The 15,000-nt window shown below is 46.4% G+C and overlaps 1 protein-coding gene across 1 annotated transcript in view; it reads right to left on the bottom strand.

Moving 5' to 3' along the window:
- Positions 1-15,000, bottom strand: part of rhbdl1 (rhomboid, veinlet-like 1 (Drosophila)) — a 37,869-nt gene extending 22,869 nt beyond the window's left edge. The window contains exons 1-2 of the mRNA XM_076759705.1: positions 14,445-15,000; positions 7,032-7,190 (exon numbers count right to left, since the gene is read on the bottom strand). Coding sequence (XP_076615820.1) covers positions 7,032-7,190; positions 14,445-14,483 — 198 coding nt within the window. The 5' untranslated portion in view covers positions 14,484-15,000. The remainder of the gene's footprint in view (positions 1-7,031; positions 7,191-14,444) is intronic.

The following is a 15,000-nucleotide window of genomic DNA, read 5'->3' as shown; positions in this document are numbered from 1 at the left end:
CAGCTGACAGACTAGTTTATTGCGACTTTAAGGAATCAGGGTTGCATTCATTTGCTGTTTGTTCTTTGCGACTTGATGACTTAATGTCTCTCTTGCAATAAACTTGTCTCAAGTTGTTTTATGAGCATCGCTGTCAGCAGCTGAAGAACACCTTGAGCAGATCTCATCATCGCCTGCTGCTGAATTTTTCATTCTAGCAATTAAATCCGTAACTTTCGTCACGCTAAGTGGATCAAACATCAGTAAAGGAAGACAGTTTCTTTTCATATAATCTGAGGGAAGCTCATCAGTGTGACTAATCATCCTAGATGGGGAGCTAACATTCATAAAGCACTGATTTCAGCAGGGGTAGCATGACGGTTTAAGAAAGTTCTACTTTTATCATCATATAGTCAGGGGAAAGGGTGGCGACACTCCTGTTCTGACGGCCTTCACAAGCTTCAATAAACAGTGAAGTTTCTCTTTTGCACTTTGTAGCATTCTGTAGGTACGTACTTTTAACTTTATTTTGAACTTTTTAATTTATGTGTGACTTTGAGGTTTTCCAACCTTTCTGTTCCACGTGTTGATGAATGGAAATCACTTAGTCATCACAAAACGGAGCTAAAATGGCTGAGGACTGTTTCTCACACAAAACCATTAATCAGCATTTTGAAAACTGCTCAAATCTTCTTTTGTTCAACGCACTGACAGTCTTTTCAGTCCCATCTGTGTGGCGGAGAGATAAAGGACAGATGCTAGCACAGAGCACGACGGAGATGTTTGCTAAAATATGGCCGATTTAATTCTAACTAATGCAGAAACAAGGAGTTAAAACATCACTTTCTGCTTAATAAATCTGTAATGAGCGTTTTTATTTAACTGGCATTAGAAATAAACCTTCAATATTTAATATCAAAGCCATGTTACATGTATAAACAACTGGTGATCACTTTTTTTTTGCCACAAGACTGCAGCTGAATATTCATGGCTGATGAGGAACTTAAATAATGTATAAGTGGGTTTTGATTTAGACAGAATGTCAGCGTGACTGCTGGCAGGGTCGATGCGGCGCAGACATCATAACAAATGGGCTGTGGAAGTGATTTTGCCCTTGAAAAGCAAATCTTGGTTAAAAGGAGCTATTCCACAGAAAGAGAGAAAGTGTGCACATGTTTGCGTGCGTGTGTGTGTGTGCATGTTCATGTTATCACAGGCTCCAGGTTTGCTTAGTGAGCAGGAGCTCTGCAGCAGCCTGCAGGCCAGCGGGACCAACTCTTGATAAGTTCTCTAATAGAGGCTTAGGATGAAAACTATCCTAATGCCACTATTTTGACATGCAAGGCAGAGAACCATCAGGATAACAACAGACACGGTCCTTTTTACGCCGGAGTTACCACTGAAAATACTGTCTGACCAGCGACCGACAGCACACATCCTTTAGAGTCAATATCTGTATTTCCTTACATGCATGCTTCACAAGTAAAGATTAATTAATACTCAGTGGCGATGCCAGATGCCCGGAGTCTCCTGTGTAGCTAAAACAATACAGCTCCTTTGAGGACAACTGGCTGATCTAGCAATTATCTCGAATTCATGTGTTATGATGTGATGTGACACTTCATGAAAATTAGTTTCCAGGAAAAGCAGTGAAGGAAGAGAAAGAGGGCACGTGGGCAGCAGCTGCTGCTGTTACCGGTACGAATCTACAACAGCAGACCTTACGTATAGCTTTCTCATAATGGTAATCTCAGCCAATATGGCGGCTTCATATGAAGTGTACTGAAACCGCAAAGGGGGCCTGTAGAAGTACAACCCCCATTAAAGTACACCATTTGTAATTCATTAGCCAAGTCCTGCTGCTTGTAGACTAATTACTGTACATGTGGACACAGCAGGGGAGAAAGTGAAAGAAATTGTGGGTCAATAGCTCTAAAAGTTACTGAGCTAAATATACTAAAAGACAGAGACTGTAAATAAATGAGCAGATCACTCCACAAACAGAGCAGCTACCATTTTTTTTTCCTTTTACCAGAAATCAATCAGAAAAAAACAGAAAAAAACATGCTAATCCCTTTTGGAAGTTAGCAGAGCAGGACAAGGTAACTACCCTAACTGTGGGTAATTATGACACTGGTGGTTGTGGAGTGAGAGGCCTGTTACACTGTGATAACCAGAACGATGTCAAGTTTGGGCTGCTGGCTCTCCCACAGATGGGATGGAAGCATATTTAGTATGGAAATCAGGGAAAATGCAATTATGCTATACTTGAGGCAGGGAGTGAAAGCAGACGAAGAGGAGTAGAGGGACATTAGAAGGCAGAGAGGGGAAATTAAGGGAAGATGAGATGCCTGCCTGGGTGAGCTCCAGTCACAGATTCCGGAGGTCACCAATGGACAGTGAAGGAGAGACGTGTTCCTAAATGTCTTCATTGAAATATCTTCCCAGTGAAAAAGAGGGAGTGTGTATATATGCAGTAGAGAGGTGCAATAGAGTGAGGCTGGGGGATGTAAATATAATTGTGTTTTCTTCCTCTGCTGGTTTTGTTCTCTAAATAAAGTCTGAGTTTATTTCAACTGTGTTTGGCTTGGTGACAACACCTGCCACCTCTCCACGCTGCACTGTGTTCTCTCCCATTCATACCGCCTCTGTGAGAATTTGTTCCCACCAGACACGGCTGAGCATAGCTGTCACTCCGCTTCGCCTTCCCCGACACGCGGGGCCGCCGCCTCTAAAGTGAGCATTAGCAGCCTTTTGAAGCGACGACAGGAGCGAGACGGCGAAGGAGACAATGAAGCACAGTCGAGCAGCCAAAAAATCTGAGATAACATGCCAAGGGGAGCGAGGGGGCAAGGTGCGCCAAAAATCACATGTCATCACATAAAACAATGGGGGGGTTGGGGGTGGGGGTGGGGGGGGCCTCTGACTCGTGAATCAGTAACAGTGGAAGTTCCCTGACGAGGCAACGTCTGCCAGGGATTAATTGATGCTGAGGCTAAGAGCACAAGGATAAAGATAGTATTCCCCTTTAGGGAAAACTGAATGGGCCAAACTGACAGCAGTGTGTGTGTGTGTGTGTGTGTGTGTGTGTGTGTGTGTGTGTGTGTGTGTCAAACAGTAAGGGTCCATCCTCCTCCTCTTGATAGCTGCATGTTGCCTACTGTACATGCTGCTCTCAGCTTTAGTCAATTGTCCTTGATGGATTAATTAGCCACACCACATGGTCAATAGCTCACAGCTCAATACTAATTAGTAATAACATTTTAAAAGATGTGGTTTAAAGACCATTCAGGTGTCTGAAATGCAGATGCAGGAAAAATCCATGTATACGTCCATGGAGTTTAGGGCGGTGACCATCTTTTAGTAACATTCGTTGACACACACATGAATCATTTATCATTAGTAGAATATTAGAAAACTGCACCTATTAACCAAGTTCACATTGTGATTCACTACCAACAGACTAAGAGTGTCACTATACCCATTTACTGTGTAATTTGTAGGACGTTCAGGAGACCAAAATCTGCCTCTCCCTTGCTCCCCCCCCCCCCCCCCCCCATACATACGCTCATGCACTCTTGCAGCAGAATCTAAATCACTGCGCATCTCAGCCCCTGCTGATTCTACCCTGACCCAGATACTCAGGTTCTTTCTTGCCCAAATCCTGTCAAAACCAGAGTCCACCTTTTTTCCCCTCAGCAGTTTGTGGCCACAGCCTTCCTTCATGCTTTAATCATTGCGGTGCTAAAACGCTGGGGAAAAAAAAAAAAAAAAGAAAAAAAAGAGAAAAACTTCACTCCAGGACACTTACGCAAAGTGCAGCACTTTTAGCTGCTAACCCGTCTACAACAGAAAGCCTTGAATGGAGTTCTCTATGGGATGTGATGTTGATAGGTAACATCTGTGTCCCTGGAGACAGATGCACTGTGGGCACTTAATGTGACTTGAAAACTTTAAAATACTGTTTTTCGACTATCTGCACAGCGTCTCCTGGCTGATGCTGTAACTGAAGTTAATTTCTGCAGTCTGCAAGAGCTCTCTTTCTTCCAATACTGCTTCAAATGTGCCAAAAGACTCACCAAGTTTAAAGCAGAACATTTGAATACATATTACATAAGCGTTTCCTTAACTTTACCTCCTGAGCGAAGTGAAAATATGAGAGCAACATTTGGGCAGACGGCTACAAATGAGGGACAAAGCAACAGTCTTAAAAATCCTTCGACCTGAACAAAGAGAATCCCCCGCCATAATCTGCAAAATACACCCTCTACCCGTGTAATTAACCATGGCAGCCATTTTGGATCTCCATCGAACATTAGCCAAATTACCACCCGAAGGAAAACAATGACACACTTCTTCAATTACACAGCTGGTACATGATAGTATCAGAGCACTCTCTTTAAAGAGATCAATAGGTGCAATTACACACATAGGAATATCTCCGACTTCAGGTTTTACCCTTGATTCATAAACATATGCCCACCCCCACCACCACCATGTGTGAGCTTTGACACCTCGGGTGTCTCTCAGCCTCCTGCATCGACGAGATGTCTGTGAGTAATTGTGCGGAAACGTGTCACCGCGTGTAAAATGTGCACTGGTTGTCTTGCTTTGTGGGATTTTGTGAATTAGTAAGTCAAATACACACCTACACTCTCTGTCAGTGCACATGTATGAGTGAGTAAATGTGTGTGTGTGCGTGTGTGTACGGTTCCCCAAGAGAGATTTTAGCAGAGCGTTACTTATTCTCCCCTCTGGCTGAACTGATGGAGCTCTCTGGCTAAGACTGCCCTGCATGAAAGATGGGTTGAACATGAGCGATGTCAGTGACGGTCTTGTACTTGCACACACGCACGCGCTCACACATGCACACTCAGAGGCCCAGAGAAGCTGCTGCCTGACGGTGCGATTCAAACATTTACACCCACTGAGGTCGGGAGAAGTGCCGTGGATTCATGGCTGCATGGAGCGAATGTAGAACAACAAATCAGAAGGATGTTGCAAACACCCGAGACACAACTGAGAGAAATCACAACAGCTTGTGGGCCGAAAGCCTCATAAAGGCATTGAATGAACGCGCGCGCGCGCACACACACACACACACACACACACACACACACATTAAAGACACCAGACTTCAGGCCCTGGCTATGATACTGTATAATGGCAGCACTGAACTTTGCAAATCAAAACATGGCTGTCATCTGTCACACACTGTGGAGTGCTACTTATAAATCTGCTGGAGATACAGAGATGTGAATGGAGATAGACAGAGAGGAAGGAAGAGAAGGGTCGGACAACAAGCAGCGAGCGAAGAGCGGAAGTAGGAAAGAAATGAAACTGAAAAGACGCAGGTGAAAATTCTAAAAGTCAAAGAGCAGCAGAGAGGAAGGGGCGGAGGAGCGAGAGAAGGCCGGAGGTATTTGGTCGATGACCTGGTTGAAAATGTCATGCTATGTATGGCACTCGCCGAGCGGCGTCCTGCAGCTCACCCCACCGAACAGAGACCTGCCGAGCTCGCGCGTCACGTGCTGCGCGACGGGAGGCCGGGCTCACATTAACATTGGAATATCCTCTAAATTAGTCAGCAAATCTGTAGTGGCAGCGCTCATGCGTATGAATGAGAGTCTGTCTGGGTTTGAGTTTGTATGTCAGGGAGAGGGGAGTCATGAGGCAGACTGAGAGGAAGTGGGTGGCTGCATTAATTAATGATAGAATGCTTGGAAGCGTTTGTATATATGCAAATTGTGTGCACGAACAGAACGGTGTGGGTATCACATATGTGCATCAGGTAAATCTTTAAAATCAGACCTGGGGGTCGATTTATGTCTGAGGCTGGGCGGTCTCAAATTGCCTCAGATTACTGCCTGCTACAACCGATGCTGGGCTAATCGAAGGCAATTTGCATTTGGCTGATGGGCAATTTTAAAAGTGTCTCCCTGATGCTGTCGGAGGCGAGGCATGTTTTTTTTTTTTTTCCACCTAACATATGCTCACAAGAAGTGTAGAATGAAAGAGGAGGAAATGAGATCTGAGAGTTCAAGGAGGAGGTTCAAAAAGAGGGAGGGAGGTGGGGGATAATATTATATGGCTTGAGGAGGGAAGGGTTGAAGATGAGAATCCACTGAAATGAGATGGATAAAAAAAAAAAAGAAAAAGACCAACACTTAAAGAATGGCAGAGGAAGATAGAGAGAAAGAGGGCTGGTGAAATGGGATGCAGCGTGGGAGCAGCACCTTTACACTGGTTTGGAGCGGCAGAGACTCCAGGAACGGGACCCGCTCCAAACTGAGTGGCCTCATGTGGCTTTCATTACAAACCATGGGCAGCATCACACAAGGGGAGCGAAAGAGACAGATAAATAAAAAGGGAAAGAAGGAGAAGGGGATGGGAGCTTAAGGACGCGAACGCTGGCCAGGAATTGCATTGCGGTGAATTAATCTCGGTGCTTATGCCTGAAAGGTGCCGGGAGCTGAGGGTAGGTGTTCACGCACACGCTCTGAGAGTATCAGCCTTTCACATGCATAGCTCCACATGAATTTCTAATAGAGGCACAATTGTAAACACAGATAGGTGAAGAGGCGGGGATTGGAGAAAAAGAAGAGCCTGGCCTCACATTCAAAGCAGAGGCAAAGGACAAAAAGTGCCCGAGAACAAGACGTCCGCAGCTGTCGCTCAGGTAAGGGAAAGTAACAGCGCACGCTGTTCTCACACTCCTGTTGCAGTTACGTTATTGAGCGTATCAATTTCTTCAGAGCATAATAGTGTTTGAATCCGTTATGACAAATAAAATTCGCTGCCCTGTGGCTCCTTCGGCTTAGTGAGGGTGTTTTCTGCTCCTTGCTGTAGCGGGGCCTGCGAGGTTAAGTGTCTGGATTTACAGACACATTAACTGGGAAGATTGATCCTCCCTTTGCAGGACGACGACCTGAATGCTCGAGTCAATTTTCGCCACTGCAGAGCTCGCTGGCTCTGTCTGAAAGTGGCCTGTGCAACTTCATCTGCATCGCTATATGTATACGAGTGTGTGTGTGCATCTGGTTTCTACTCACCAGCTCGATGAGCTCCTGGTAGCACACCTGTCCCTCTTCATTGCTCTGGACCAGGGCTAACAGCATGTCCAGTTTGGACGGGTCCAGCTGCAGCTCATGGTGCTCCACCAAGCTGGTGAAGTTCTCCACTGCGATGAAACCTGTGTTCTCTGGGTCCAGCTGAGGGGAAAAAAAAAAAAAAAACAACAGCAAGTTCTCAGACGGCTGGGATAAAACACAGTATCGCTGATAACAGCTGTACTGAAGATGTTCCTGTTATGCATTGTGATTTTTTAATTAGCAGCGCCACAGAGATGAAGTGTCAGTTTGCCCTGAGGGAGAACGCAACAGGAATAGACCACTGAGACGTATACACAGAGACACAATAGATACTCACAAAGACAAATGAGAGCTACATGGCTGAAGGCATAAACTCAGACAGTGACACCAGTATTAATTAAGCTGTGTTGCCTCTATGATGCCTTTGACAGAATTAGACTTAGAAAGAGCCTCATTCAACCTCATTAAAGGAGCAGGTCTGTCAATGCAAAGAGCAGGTTGGTTGTTGTTGTTGTTGTTGATGTTGGGAGCAGTGGGAGACAACACGGCGTTGTAATCATAGTGACCTGCAGTTTCCCTCAGCATGAAACGAGGTTGTCTTTTCAGTCTTTGTTTCTGACTGGATGCTTCGTTTGAGTGTGTGAGTCCGTCCTTGGTCACATTTGCGGCTCGCAGTCAGTGTGGCTTTTATAATCACCACTCACTCACAGAGATCCACAGGCCCATGGGTTATTACTGCTGATGTCTGTGTGCCAGAGCTGCTCCTCGTAATTGATTTAAGCGGGAGAGCGTCATAAAAATGGCTGAATGTAGTCGTCTAAAATAGCGCCTGGTTAAAAATGGCTTGTAAAGTATAGGGTGTGTATCTCTGCTTGGTTTATGTAATGTGGGTTTTTTTGGGGGGGGGCAGCGGCTTCACCTACTCATTACTTGATTTTCCTCCCTTACCTTCTCCTCTTAAATGCATTCAATCGCTCTGCAATGGAGCATTAATTTCTCACGCCACATCTCCTTAGTGCATCTGATTGTTTGTGAAAATGTGCCCGAGGACAAACTGGAGCAGTACAAAGAGACCACATGGGAAGAGCCCTTGCTGCTTCACATTTGACTGTTTCCTGAATGCTAACACAGCCTCATTAGGTTTCAGATAGTAAACCAACAGCCTCTCGTTGCCCCGAGGAGGAGTGAGCTTGCAGATGTTGCGTCAGAGTGGAGTCAGTCGTGCAGGATCATCGCTGCCCATGTCATGAGTCCATGAGAAGAACGCCGTCTAAGTCTGGACCCGGCCCGCTCTGACATGATGAGACAAAGGCGTTTGGTCGGCCACACGAGGAGAGTGGCGTTAAATTACGCCGCACTGTGTCAGTCTCTGCTGCAGGAAGCTCATAGATTAAGGCTCCGCTGCTCAACTAAGGAGCAAGATCTTAGAGGAAATCCATTGGTGTGAGAGTGTGTGTGTGTGTGTGTGTGTGTGTGTGTGTGTGTATGAATCTCCGTCTGAACATGTTTCCTGTGCTTGTGCTCCCCTCGTACTGTTTGCAGGTTGTTGTTTTTTTACAGTCATTTAGTTGAACACAAACATCCATTTAATTCCACTTAATCTGCTTTTTTCACTACCCTGAAAACTTGTGTATTTATTCACCTGAGAGAGCACAGTAGAAGCAGGAACTACTGGGTTAGTTTTGATGATGCTTGACTCAGAATGAGTGTTTTCCCACTGCTGGTTGATGCAGTGATGGGATTTTGACTCAACAGCAGAAAGAGCTTTTAACCAGTATTAACCAAGATTGTGTACACACACAGCCATCATTGTCTCGAGAGTATTTACTGATAGTACTTGTTTAAAATCCATACAATACTTGACTATTGCGCCTCTTGGTCATTGTCCCTCACCCATGTCACCATAATTTCTAAACTCAGCTCCTGAGCCTGTCAAGGCAGTCTGCGAAGCACATGAAACTGAAAATTTGGGGAGAAAAAAAAAAAAAACAACATGGGAAAGAAAACGGGCCTGGGTCTATTTTTAGATAATCCCCTTAACTGTGTTTTCCATGGACGTTTGTTAAAACATGGCCCCGTTCTCCCCCTGAGACTCACAGAGCAAAATGGTGCAGATACGGCCAACGTCTGTGATGTGTAAGGCACCAGGTACATGTGGGGAGTACAGGTGGGGGGGAGAGAGAGCACAAAAAGACAGCAGGGAAGGAAGAGGTGGAAAATGGGAGAGGGAGGTGGGCGGTGTTGGGTGATGAAATGAAAGAAATGAAAAATGAAGTTAAAGGAGCAGTAGAAGGAGGAGAAGGTATGAAAAGAGAGGCGAGGAGAACAGAGACAGCCAGGCAGAAATGAAACGGAGACGCACGGAGAATAAAAATGCCTCGCTGCTGTCTGTTATTCTGTGCATCTGCCTAACCCAGCAGTCTGGCAGTGAGTCCTCTTCTTCTCCTTCCTATAAGAGGGCTGTGACACACTCCAGTGCTCTGAATTCACTTGCCACAGAGGGGAGATAGATCAGATTCTAATGTGCTCCTGGCTCAGCCTGGGCTGACAGGGGGAACAGAGAGCCACACTGGGGACGTCTGATTACTGTCAGCCTCCATATGTCAGCACATCACTGCACATACAGCAGCAGCACAGACGCAGAGGCATGCCGTATACGGCCGTGCACGTTTACGCAAAAACCAAGCGCCGACGCCGAGCTGTCACACTGCACCGACGCTGTTACGCTGTTCCCTTCGCAGTCTGACCTTATTCAGGAGGAACGTTACACAGGGGAGACGGTCTGCCGAGGATACAAGGAGGTGGGGGATTGGTTCTTGTATCCAATTACGGTTATCAATTAGTGAGATGAGGTACACTGAGATGAATGAGTGCTGGCAAGAAGAGCCTGTTTTTTTTTTTTTTTTTCTTGGGCAGGCTGGTGACGTGCGTGAATATGGGGGGAGAGGCAGAGAGAGAAAACGGTTGCAAGAAGGAGGGAAAAAGCGCTGAGAGGGAAGCAGTTATTGAAGCGATCCAACACTGGTGAGGGCGACACTTTGACAAGCTGCATGCGTTTCCATGGTTACTAGTTGCCCGTGTGTGATCCCTTTTTTTTTTGCATTTTTACCCCCTTTTTTCCCCGACATATTGGCGCTCGAGAGGCGAAGGAATGGCACAAAAGGGGGGAGAGAAAGAGACGACAAAAGGAGGGAAGGAAGAGCAGAATGCAGATAGACTGAAAGAATAAAGTGGTAATAAGACGAAGGCGGCGTTTAGATGTATAGAGAGGTGGTGGCGGTGGGGGGGGGGGGGGGTACAGATGGAAGGTGCAGGTGCTACAGCAGAAAGAGAGCAAGTGAACTTGGCTGGTTTAAGAGCAAGTGGGAGGAGATGGACAAGACACAGGATGAGAATGTATACAGGAGTGCCAGGAGGAGGAGGAGGAGGGCAAGGAGGAGTGGACTGCTGACTGCAGGGGAATGATCTCAGTGTTAACCCCCGAGACCTCTATTACCTTCAGCGCAGCGCCTCCGACTGACCCCAGCCCACGACTGACTTATCAGTCTGTTCCACAGGGGTTCAAGAGTGAGAGCCTCCAACCCAGGAGCAAACCACAAAACCTGACCAAGACAGAAGCACAGCCAGCGGGTGAGACGCAGCCAGACCTGTCGTACCTGCACAAGACTGACACACGACGCGGCCCGCTCTATAGAGGAGCTATAGCTAATTACTACAGTGGAAATCATAAAGATTCCCATTGTTAAACTTTGCATGCATTCACTGTGACCGTCTCAAGATGACAAAACTTTAGCTGTTTTATCAGACTCTTCCTGCTTTTCCTCTGGTAAACATAATCTTATCAGAGCTGAAGCTTAGTTTATTCATCAATTAGTCAATCAAAAGAAAATGAACTGGCAGCAATGTAAATAACTGATTAATAGTTGCAGTCGTTTTTCAAGAAAAAAAGCCAAACGTTCACAGGCTTTTCGGTTTTTGCTGTCTTCTGTAATAGTAAATAGATTTTCTGTGGGATTAAATAAGCAATCTGAAGATCTCATCGTGAGCTCCACAAAACTGTGATGGGCATTTTTCACTATTTTCTGAAACTGCACAGATTAAACAATTAATTTGGACCAGTAGTAGCCCTAAATCTTCAAATCAGGATTTACTTTGAACGGTTTTCACAGGGCTCCAGCTGACTTGAAGCGTCCATGTTTGTACACACCTCTGCATTAATGACCACCTGCTCAGATACAGAGAAATTTAAGTATTCTGGTTTGTGCAAATGAGCTTCAAATGAACTTGTGTGAGAAGGGAATGCAGCACTGGTATGGCTCCCGGTCTTGGCCACACAGCGCTAACCTGGTGGCACGGAGCCAATACTACAGACCACTTTGGTCTCTGTGAACAAGGCTGTCAAGCTTGAACAGGGCTGTGTGTCTGCAGAGGGCAGTGGCATTTACAGGGCAGAGCATATTTGCATGGCATCAGATAAAATCCTTTGAATTGTCTCCGCTGCCCTCAGGACTCACTGGTGTTCACCAACAACTGGGCCACTGACTCTGTAATTATCACAGTGCACATTCTGGCCTGCTGCTAGCATCATTATGCTCAAACTTTACCACTGTGGCACTGCGATGTGACGGCGCTAAGAGCTAAACCACCCTCTCCTCCGGTAGAGACTACTGAAGAGAGACATCCAAAGATTTTTTTTTCTTGATGCAAACAATCATCTAACTACATTTCCTGCCATTTAAATACAGTCCAAACAGCCGGAGGCATTTTCAAATACAGCTCAATGCAAATTAGCATCAGCCTGATAAAAGGCGACAGTGTACGAGAGCCTTATTCTCTCTGCTTGACATAAATATGTCAGAATAGTATTCAGAACCCCAAGTCCTTATGGGAGAGATATAAATAAGCCAGATAAGACCTGAATGACACATGGGGACATATTCACCAACTAATGATAGCGTACTTCAGTGGCTGAGTGCTGCCAGCCATCAAGTTGCCTTATCAGTGGTGCTGCAATAGTAGGACTATCTGTGTGTGTGCGTGTGTGTGTGTGCTCTGATCATGAGCATATGTGTGAGCCTGCATTGGCCAGAAATAGCCCGAGCTCAGCATTGCAACCTCCTGCAGACAAAGACTAATAAACTCAGTCATGTTGCCGCTGTTGCTTTCTCCTTCTCTTCCCCTGCAGCATTTTCATGTGGTTCAGTGTGACAGAGCTGCAACACCCCCTCTCCTTTACACCTGCAGTGCTCATATAAACTGAAGCATGTACAGTTTTCTTCTGGAGCAAGACTCCGAGAAACTCCAAAATGTTGGGGCAGTGGTGGTAGCTCGAATCGAAATGTTTAGAAAAAAGGTGTAAGGTTGCAGGTTTAACAGTCTAGACTGTGGAGAAACTAAGCAGCGACTGTGACTGAGTAATTTATTCCCTTTACAGACGACTAGACCTGAAATGCCCTTCAGCAAAGCACTTGACCTCCGTGTGCTCTTGTGGATTTGCTTAGAGGCTGGTGGGACACTGTGGTCATTGTGGGAAGCCTCCAGTGTGAATGTGCCGATGTAAATCTAGAGAGATGGAAATAAAAAGAAAAAAAAGACAGACATTCTCCAGGATAAGGAGTGCCTAATATTTAGGCAGGCAGCGGGTTTTGTTAAAAACAAGCTTGCCTCTTCACAGTCCAAAAGCCACTGGCAGATTTCACTTCATTGTAGTTTAATTAGAGAGACCTTTTCCAAACCAAAGGCCGCCATATGGACTCCCAAAGGTGGAAAAAGCCTGTCGTCAGCTCGTGTGAGTGATTTGCTCCAGACTTGAGCTTAATAGGACCACGGTCTGCACACTGTCTATATGAACATACTGGCACAGGCGGAGTAAACCTCACAATCAATAAAGCAACCAGCCATTTACAGTGAGGAAATATCGGCTTCATCTCCAGCCCAAGGACCTGCTACATCGACAATGGATGTTGACACAGATGAGTCAGCCTCTTTGATACCGCATTAAAATGTGTCTGTGAAGGAATATGTTTTGTTGAGTTATCACTAAGTAGTTGTTATCACTGAAGTGCTTATACAGTAAATGACTCACCAATGTGTCCACAGAGCATCTTCTCACTCAACCCACATGGGCTTCCTCCACTTGTTAGAAAAGCATTCACACACACATTCATAAAAAATGCAACTGATTGTGGACACACAAACACACACACACACACACACACACACACACACACACACACACACACACACACACACGCTTCTCCCCAAAGGCTCCAGAGTCTGTTGATCAATGTGTTGCTGATGGGCCACTCGTGACCCCTAAACCCTGCAGCAGATAATCAATTTCTCCCTCTTGGACAGAATGATTGCCCAATCTATCTGTCAATCAGGACAAATCCTGACACACCAGCTCATCAATGAAAACACAACATACATCAGAAAGCCGAGAGTTAAGACTTGAAACAGAGCTGGAAAAACACACACACACACACACACGATCACATCTTCAGGAAGCACTAGCTGAACACACACATACTTTCCGGGTAGGATCTGCGTTCAGATCCATTTTGGCTTGTTAATTTTGGAGATGGTAAACCAAAGCTTTCCTCAAACATAGACTGGACGGCAAAAACAGCAGTTTGGTTAGAGGACTCTAAGAAACCAGATGTCAAGAGAAGCATTTTTCACTGGCCTACATGTCGCCACTAACACTGTGTTTTCAGCATAAGAAGACAAAAGTTTAAAGCCAAATAACAGCTTCTATTCTCCAAGAAAACCGTGACCTGGACTTCACGGGAACTGCCTCCTTAAAGCTGAATAATCTTGCAATCTTTGGTCCTTGTGACCCTGAGATGATAAGGTTGGACATGTGACGAACAGAGGAAAAAAAAAAAAAGGAGTAAAATCACAAGGGTGAAAAAAAAAATCACACATTCACGGACAGACAAATTCACGCACGTACAGCGTGAATGCTGCAAACGCTAATGCAGCAGCTGGAATCAGACGATCTTCATTCTTCAAACGGAGAAGGCATCAATCAATCCATCTATGCATTCATACAGCATATCCATCCATCCATCCATCTATTTGCACACACACACACACACACCCCCTCCTCCCTCCCTCCTCTCCATAAACCATGACATGATGCCCCCCCTCCGGCTGTGGCTCATGATCTGACCTCGCATTCTCGGGGCCCACATGGCTCCATGATGCTTGCATCCGTCGCGTCTTCTCACGCGCTCATTTCGCCCGTGCAAACAGCCCCTCGCTATCAATCCTAACATCAGCTCCCAGCTCACAGCCTCCACGTCTCAATCCCTGGACAGACGGCGAGGTGGCCACGAGCGCGTAACCATAGAAACCTCTGTCGCTTACCTGCTCTTGTATGAGCTGAAACAGGGAGCTTCTATCCATATACTGGCCAGGGAGGTGAGAGGAGCCGCCGAGGACAAGGGCATAGGGAGGAGCAAGAGAGGAGTGGTGGTGGCGTTGGTAAGGATGGGATAAAGTGGAGGGGGATGTGGTTGAGGTAGCAGCTGGTGCCTAAATTGTAGCGTCAGGCCCCTTCGTAGCTGCTGCGTCCCCCCCACCCCCCGGTGATGGAGAAAGCCCGGTGAGCTCGGCCCCTGGTTTTCCTGGCTGGTGGTGTTGCTGGGGTGAGCGCCAGCGCCGTGTGGCTCCGTGTTGGTGCTGTGAGTGCGGACGGTGGCGTAAACGGGCCGTGACTCTGCTCTGTGCCAGTGCAGCGTGGCGCGGCGGTGAGCCCAGCTTCGGCAGACGACGGGCAGGCACGCAGGCGAGGCAGATCCAGCAGCTCTCATTCACTCTCCTCCTCCTCCTCCTCGCTCTCCTCTATCCCATTGCACTGACTGCAACCTCTCTCTCTCTCTCTCTCTCCCCCTTCCCTCTCCTCACACACACACACACACAC

Source organism: Chaetodon auriga, chromosome 20, assembly GCF_051107435.1.
Source record: "Chaetodon auriga isolate fChaAug3 chromosome 20, fChaAug3.hap1, whole genome shotgun sequence".
Classification (NCBI taxonomy): Eukaryota; Metazoa; Chordata; class Actinopteri; order Chaetodontiformes; family Chaetodontidae; genus Chaetodon; species Chaetodon auriga.
Note: the sequence above shows the minus strand (reverse complement) of the source record. Positions and strands in the feature narration are given on the sequence as shown.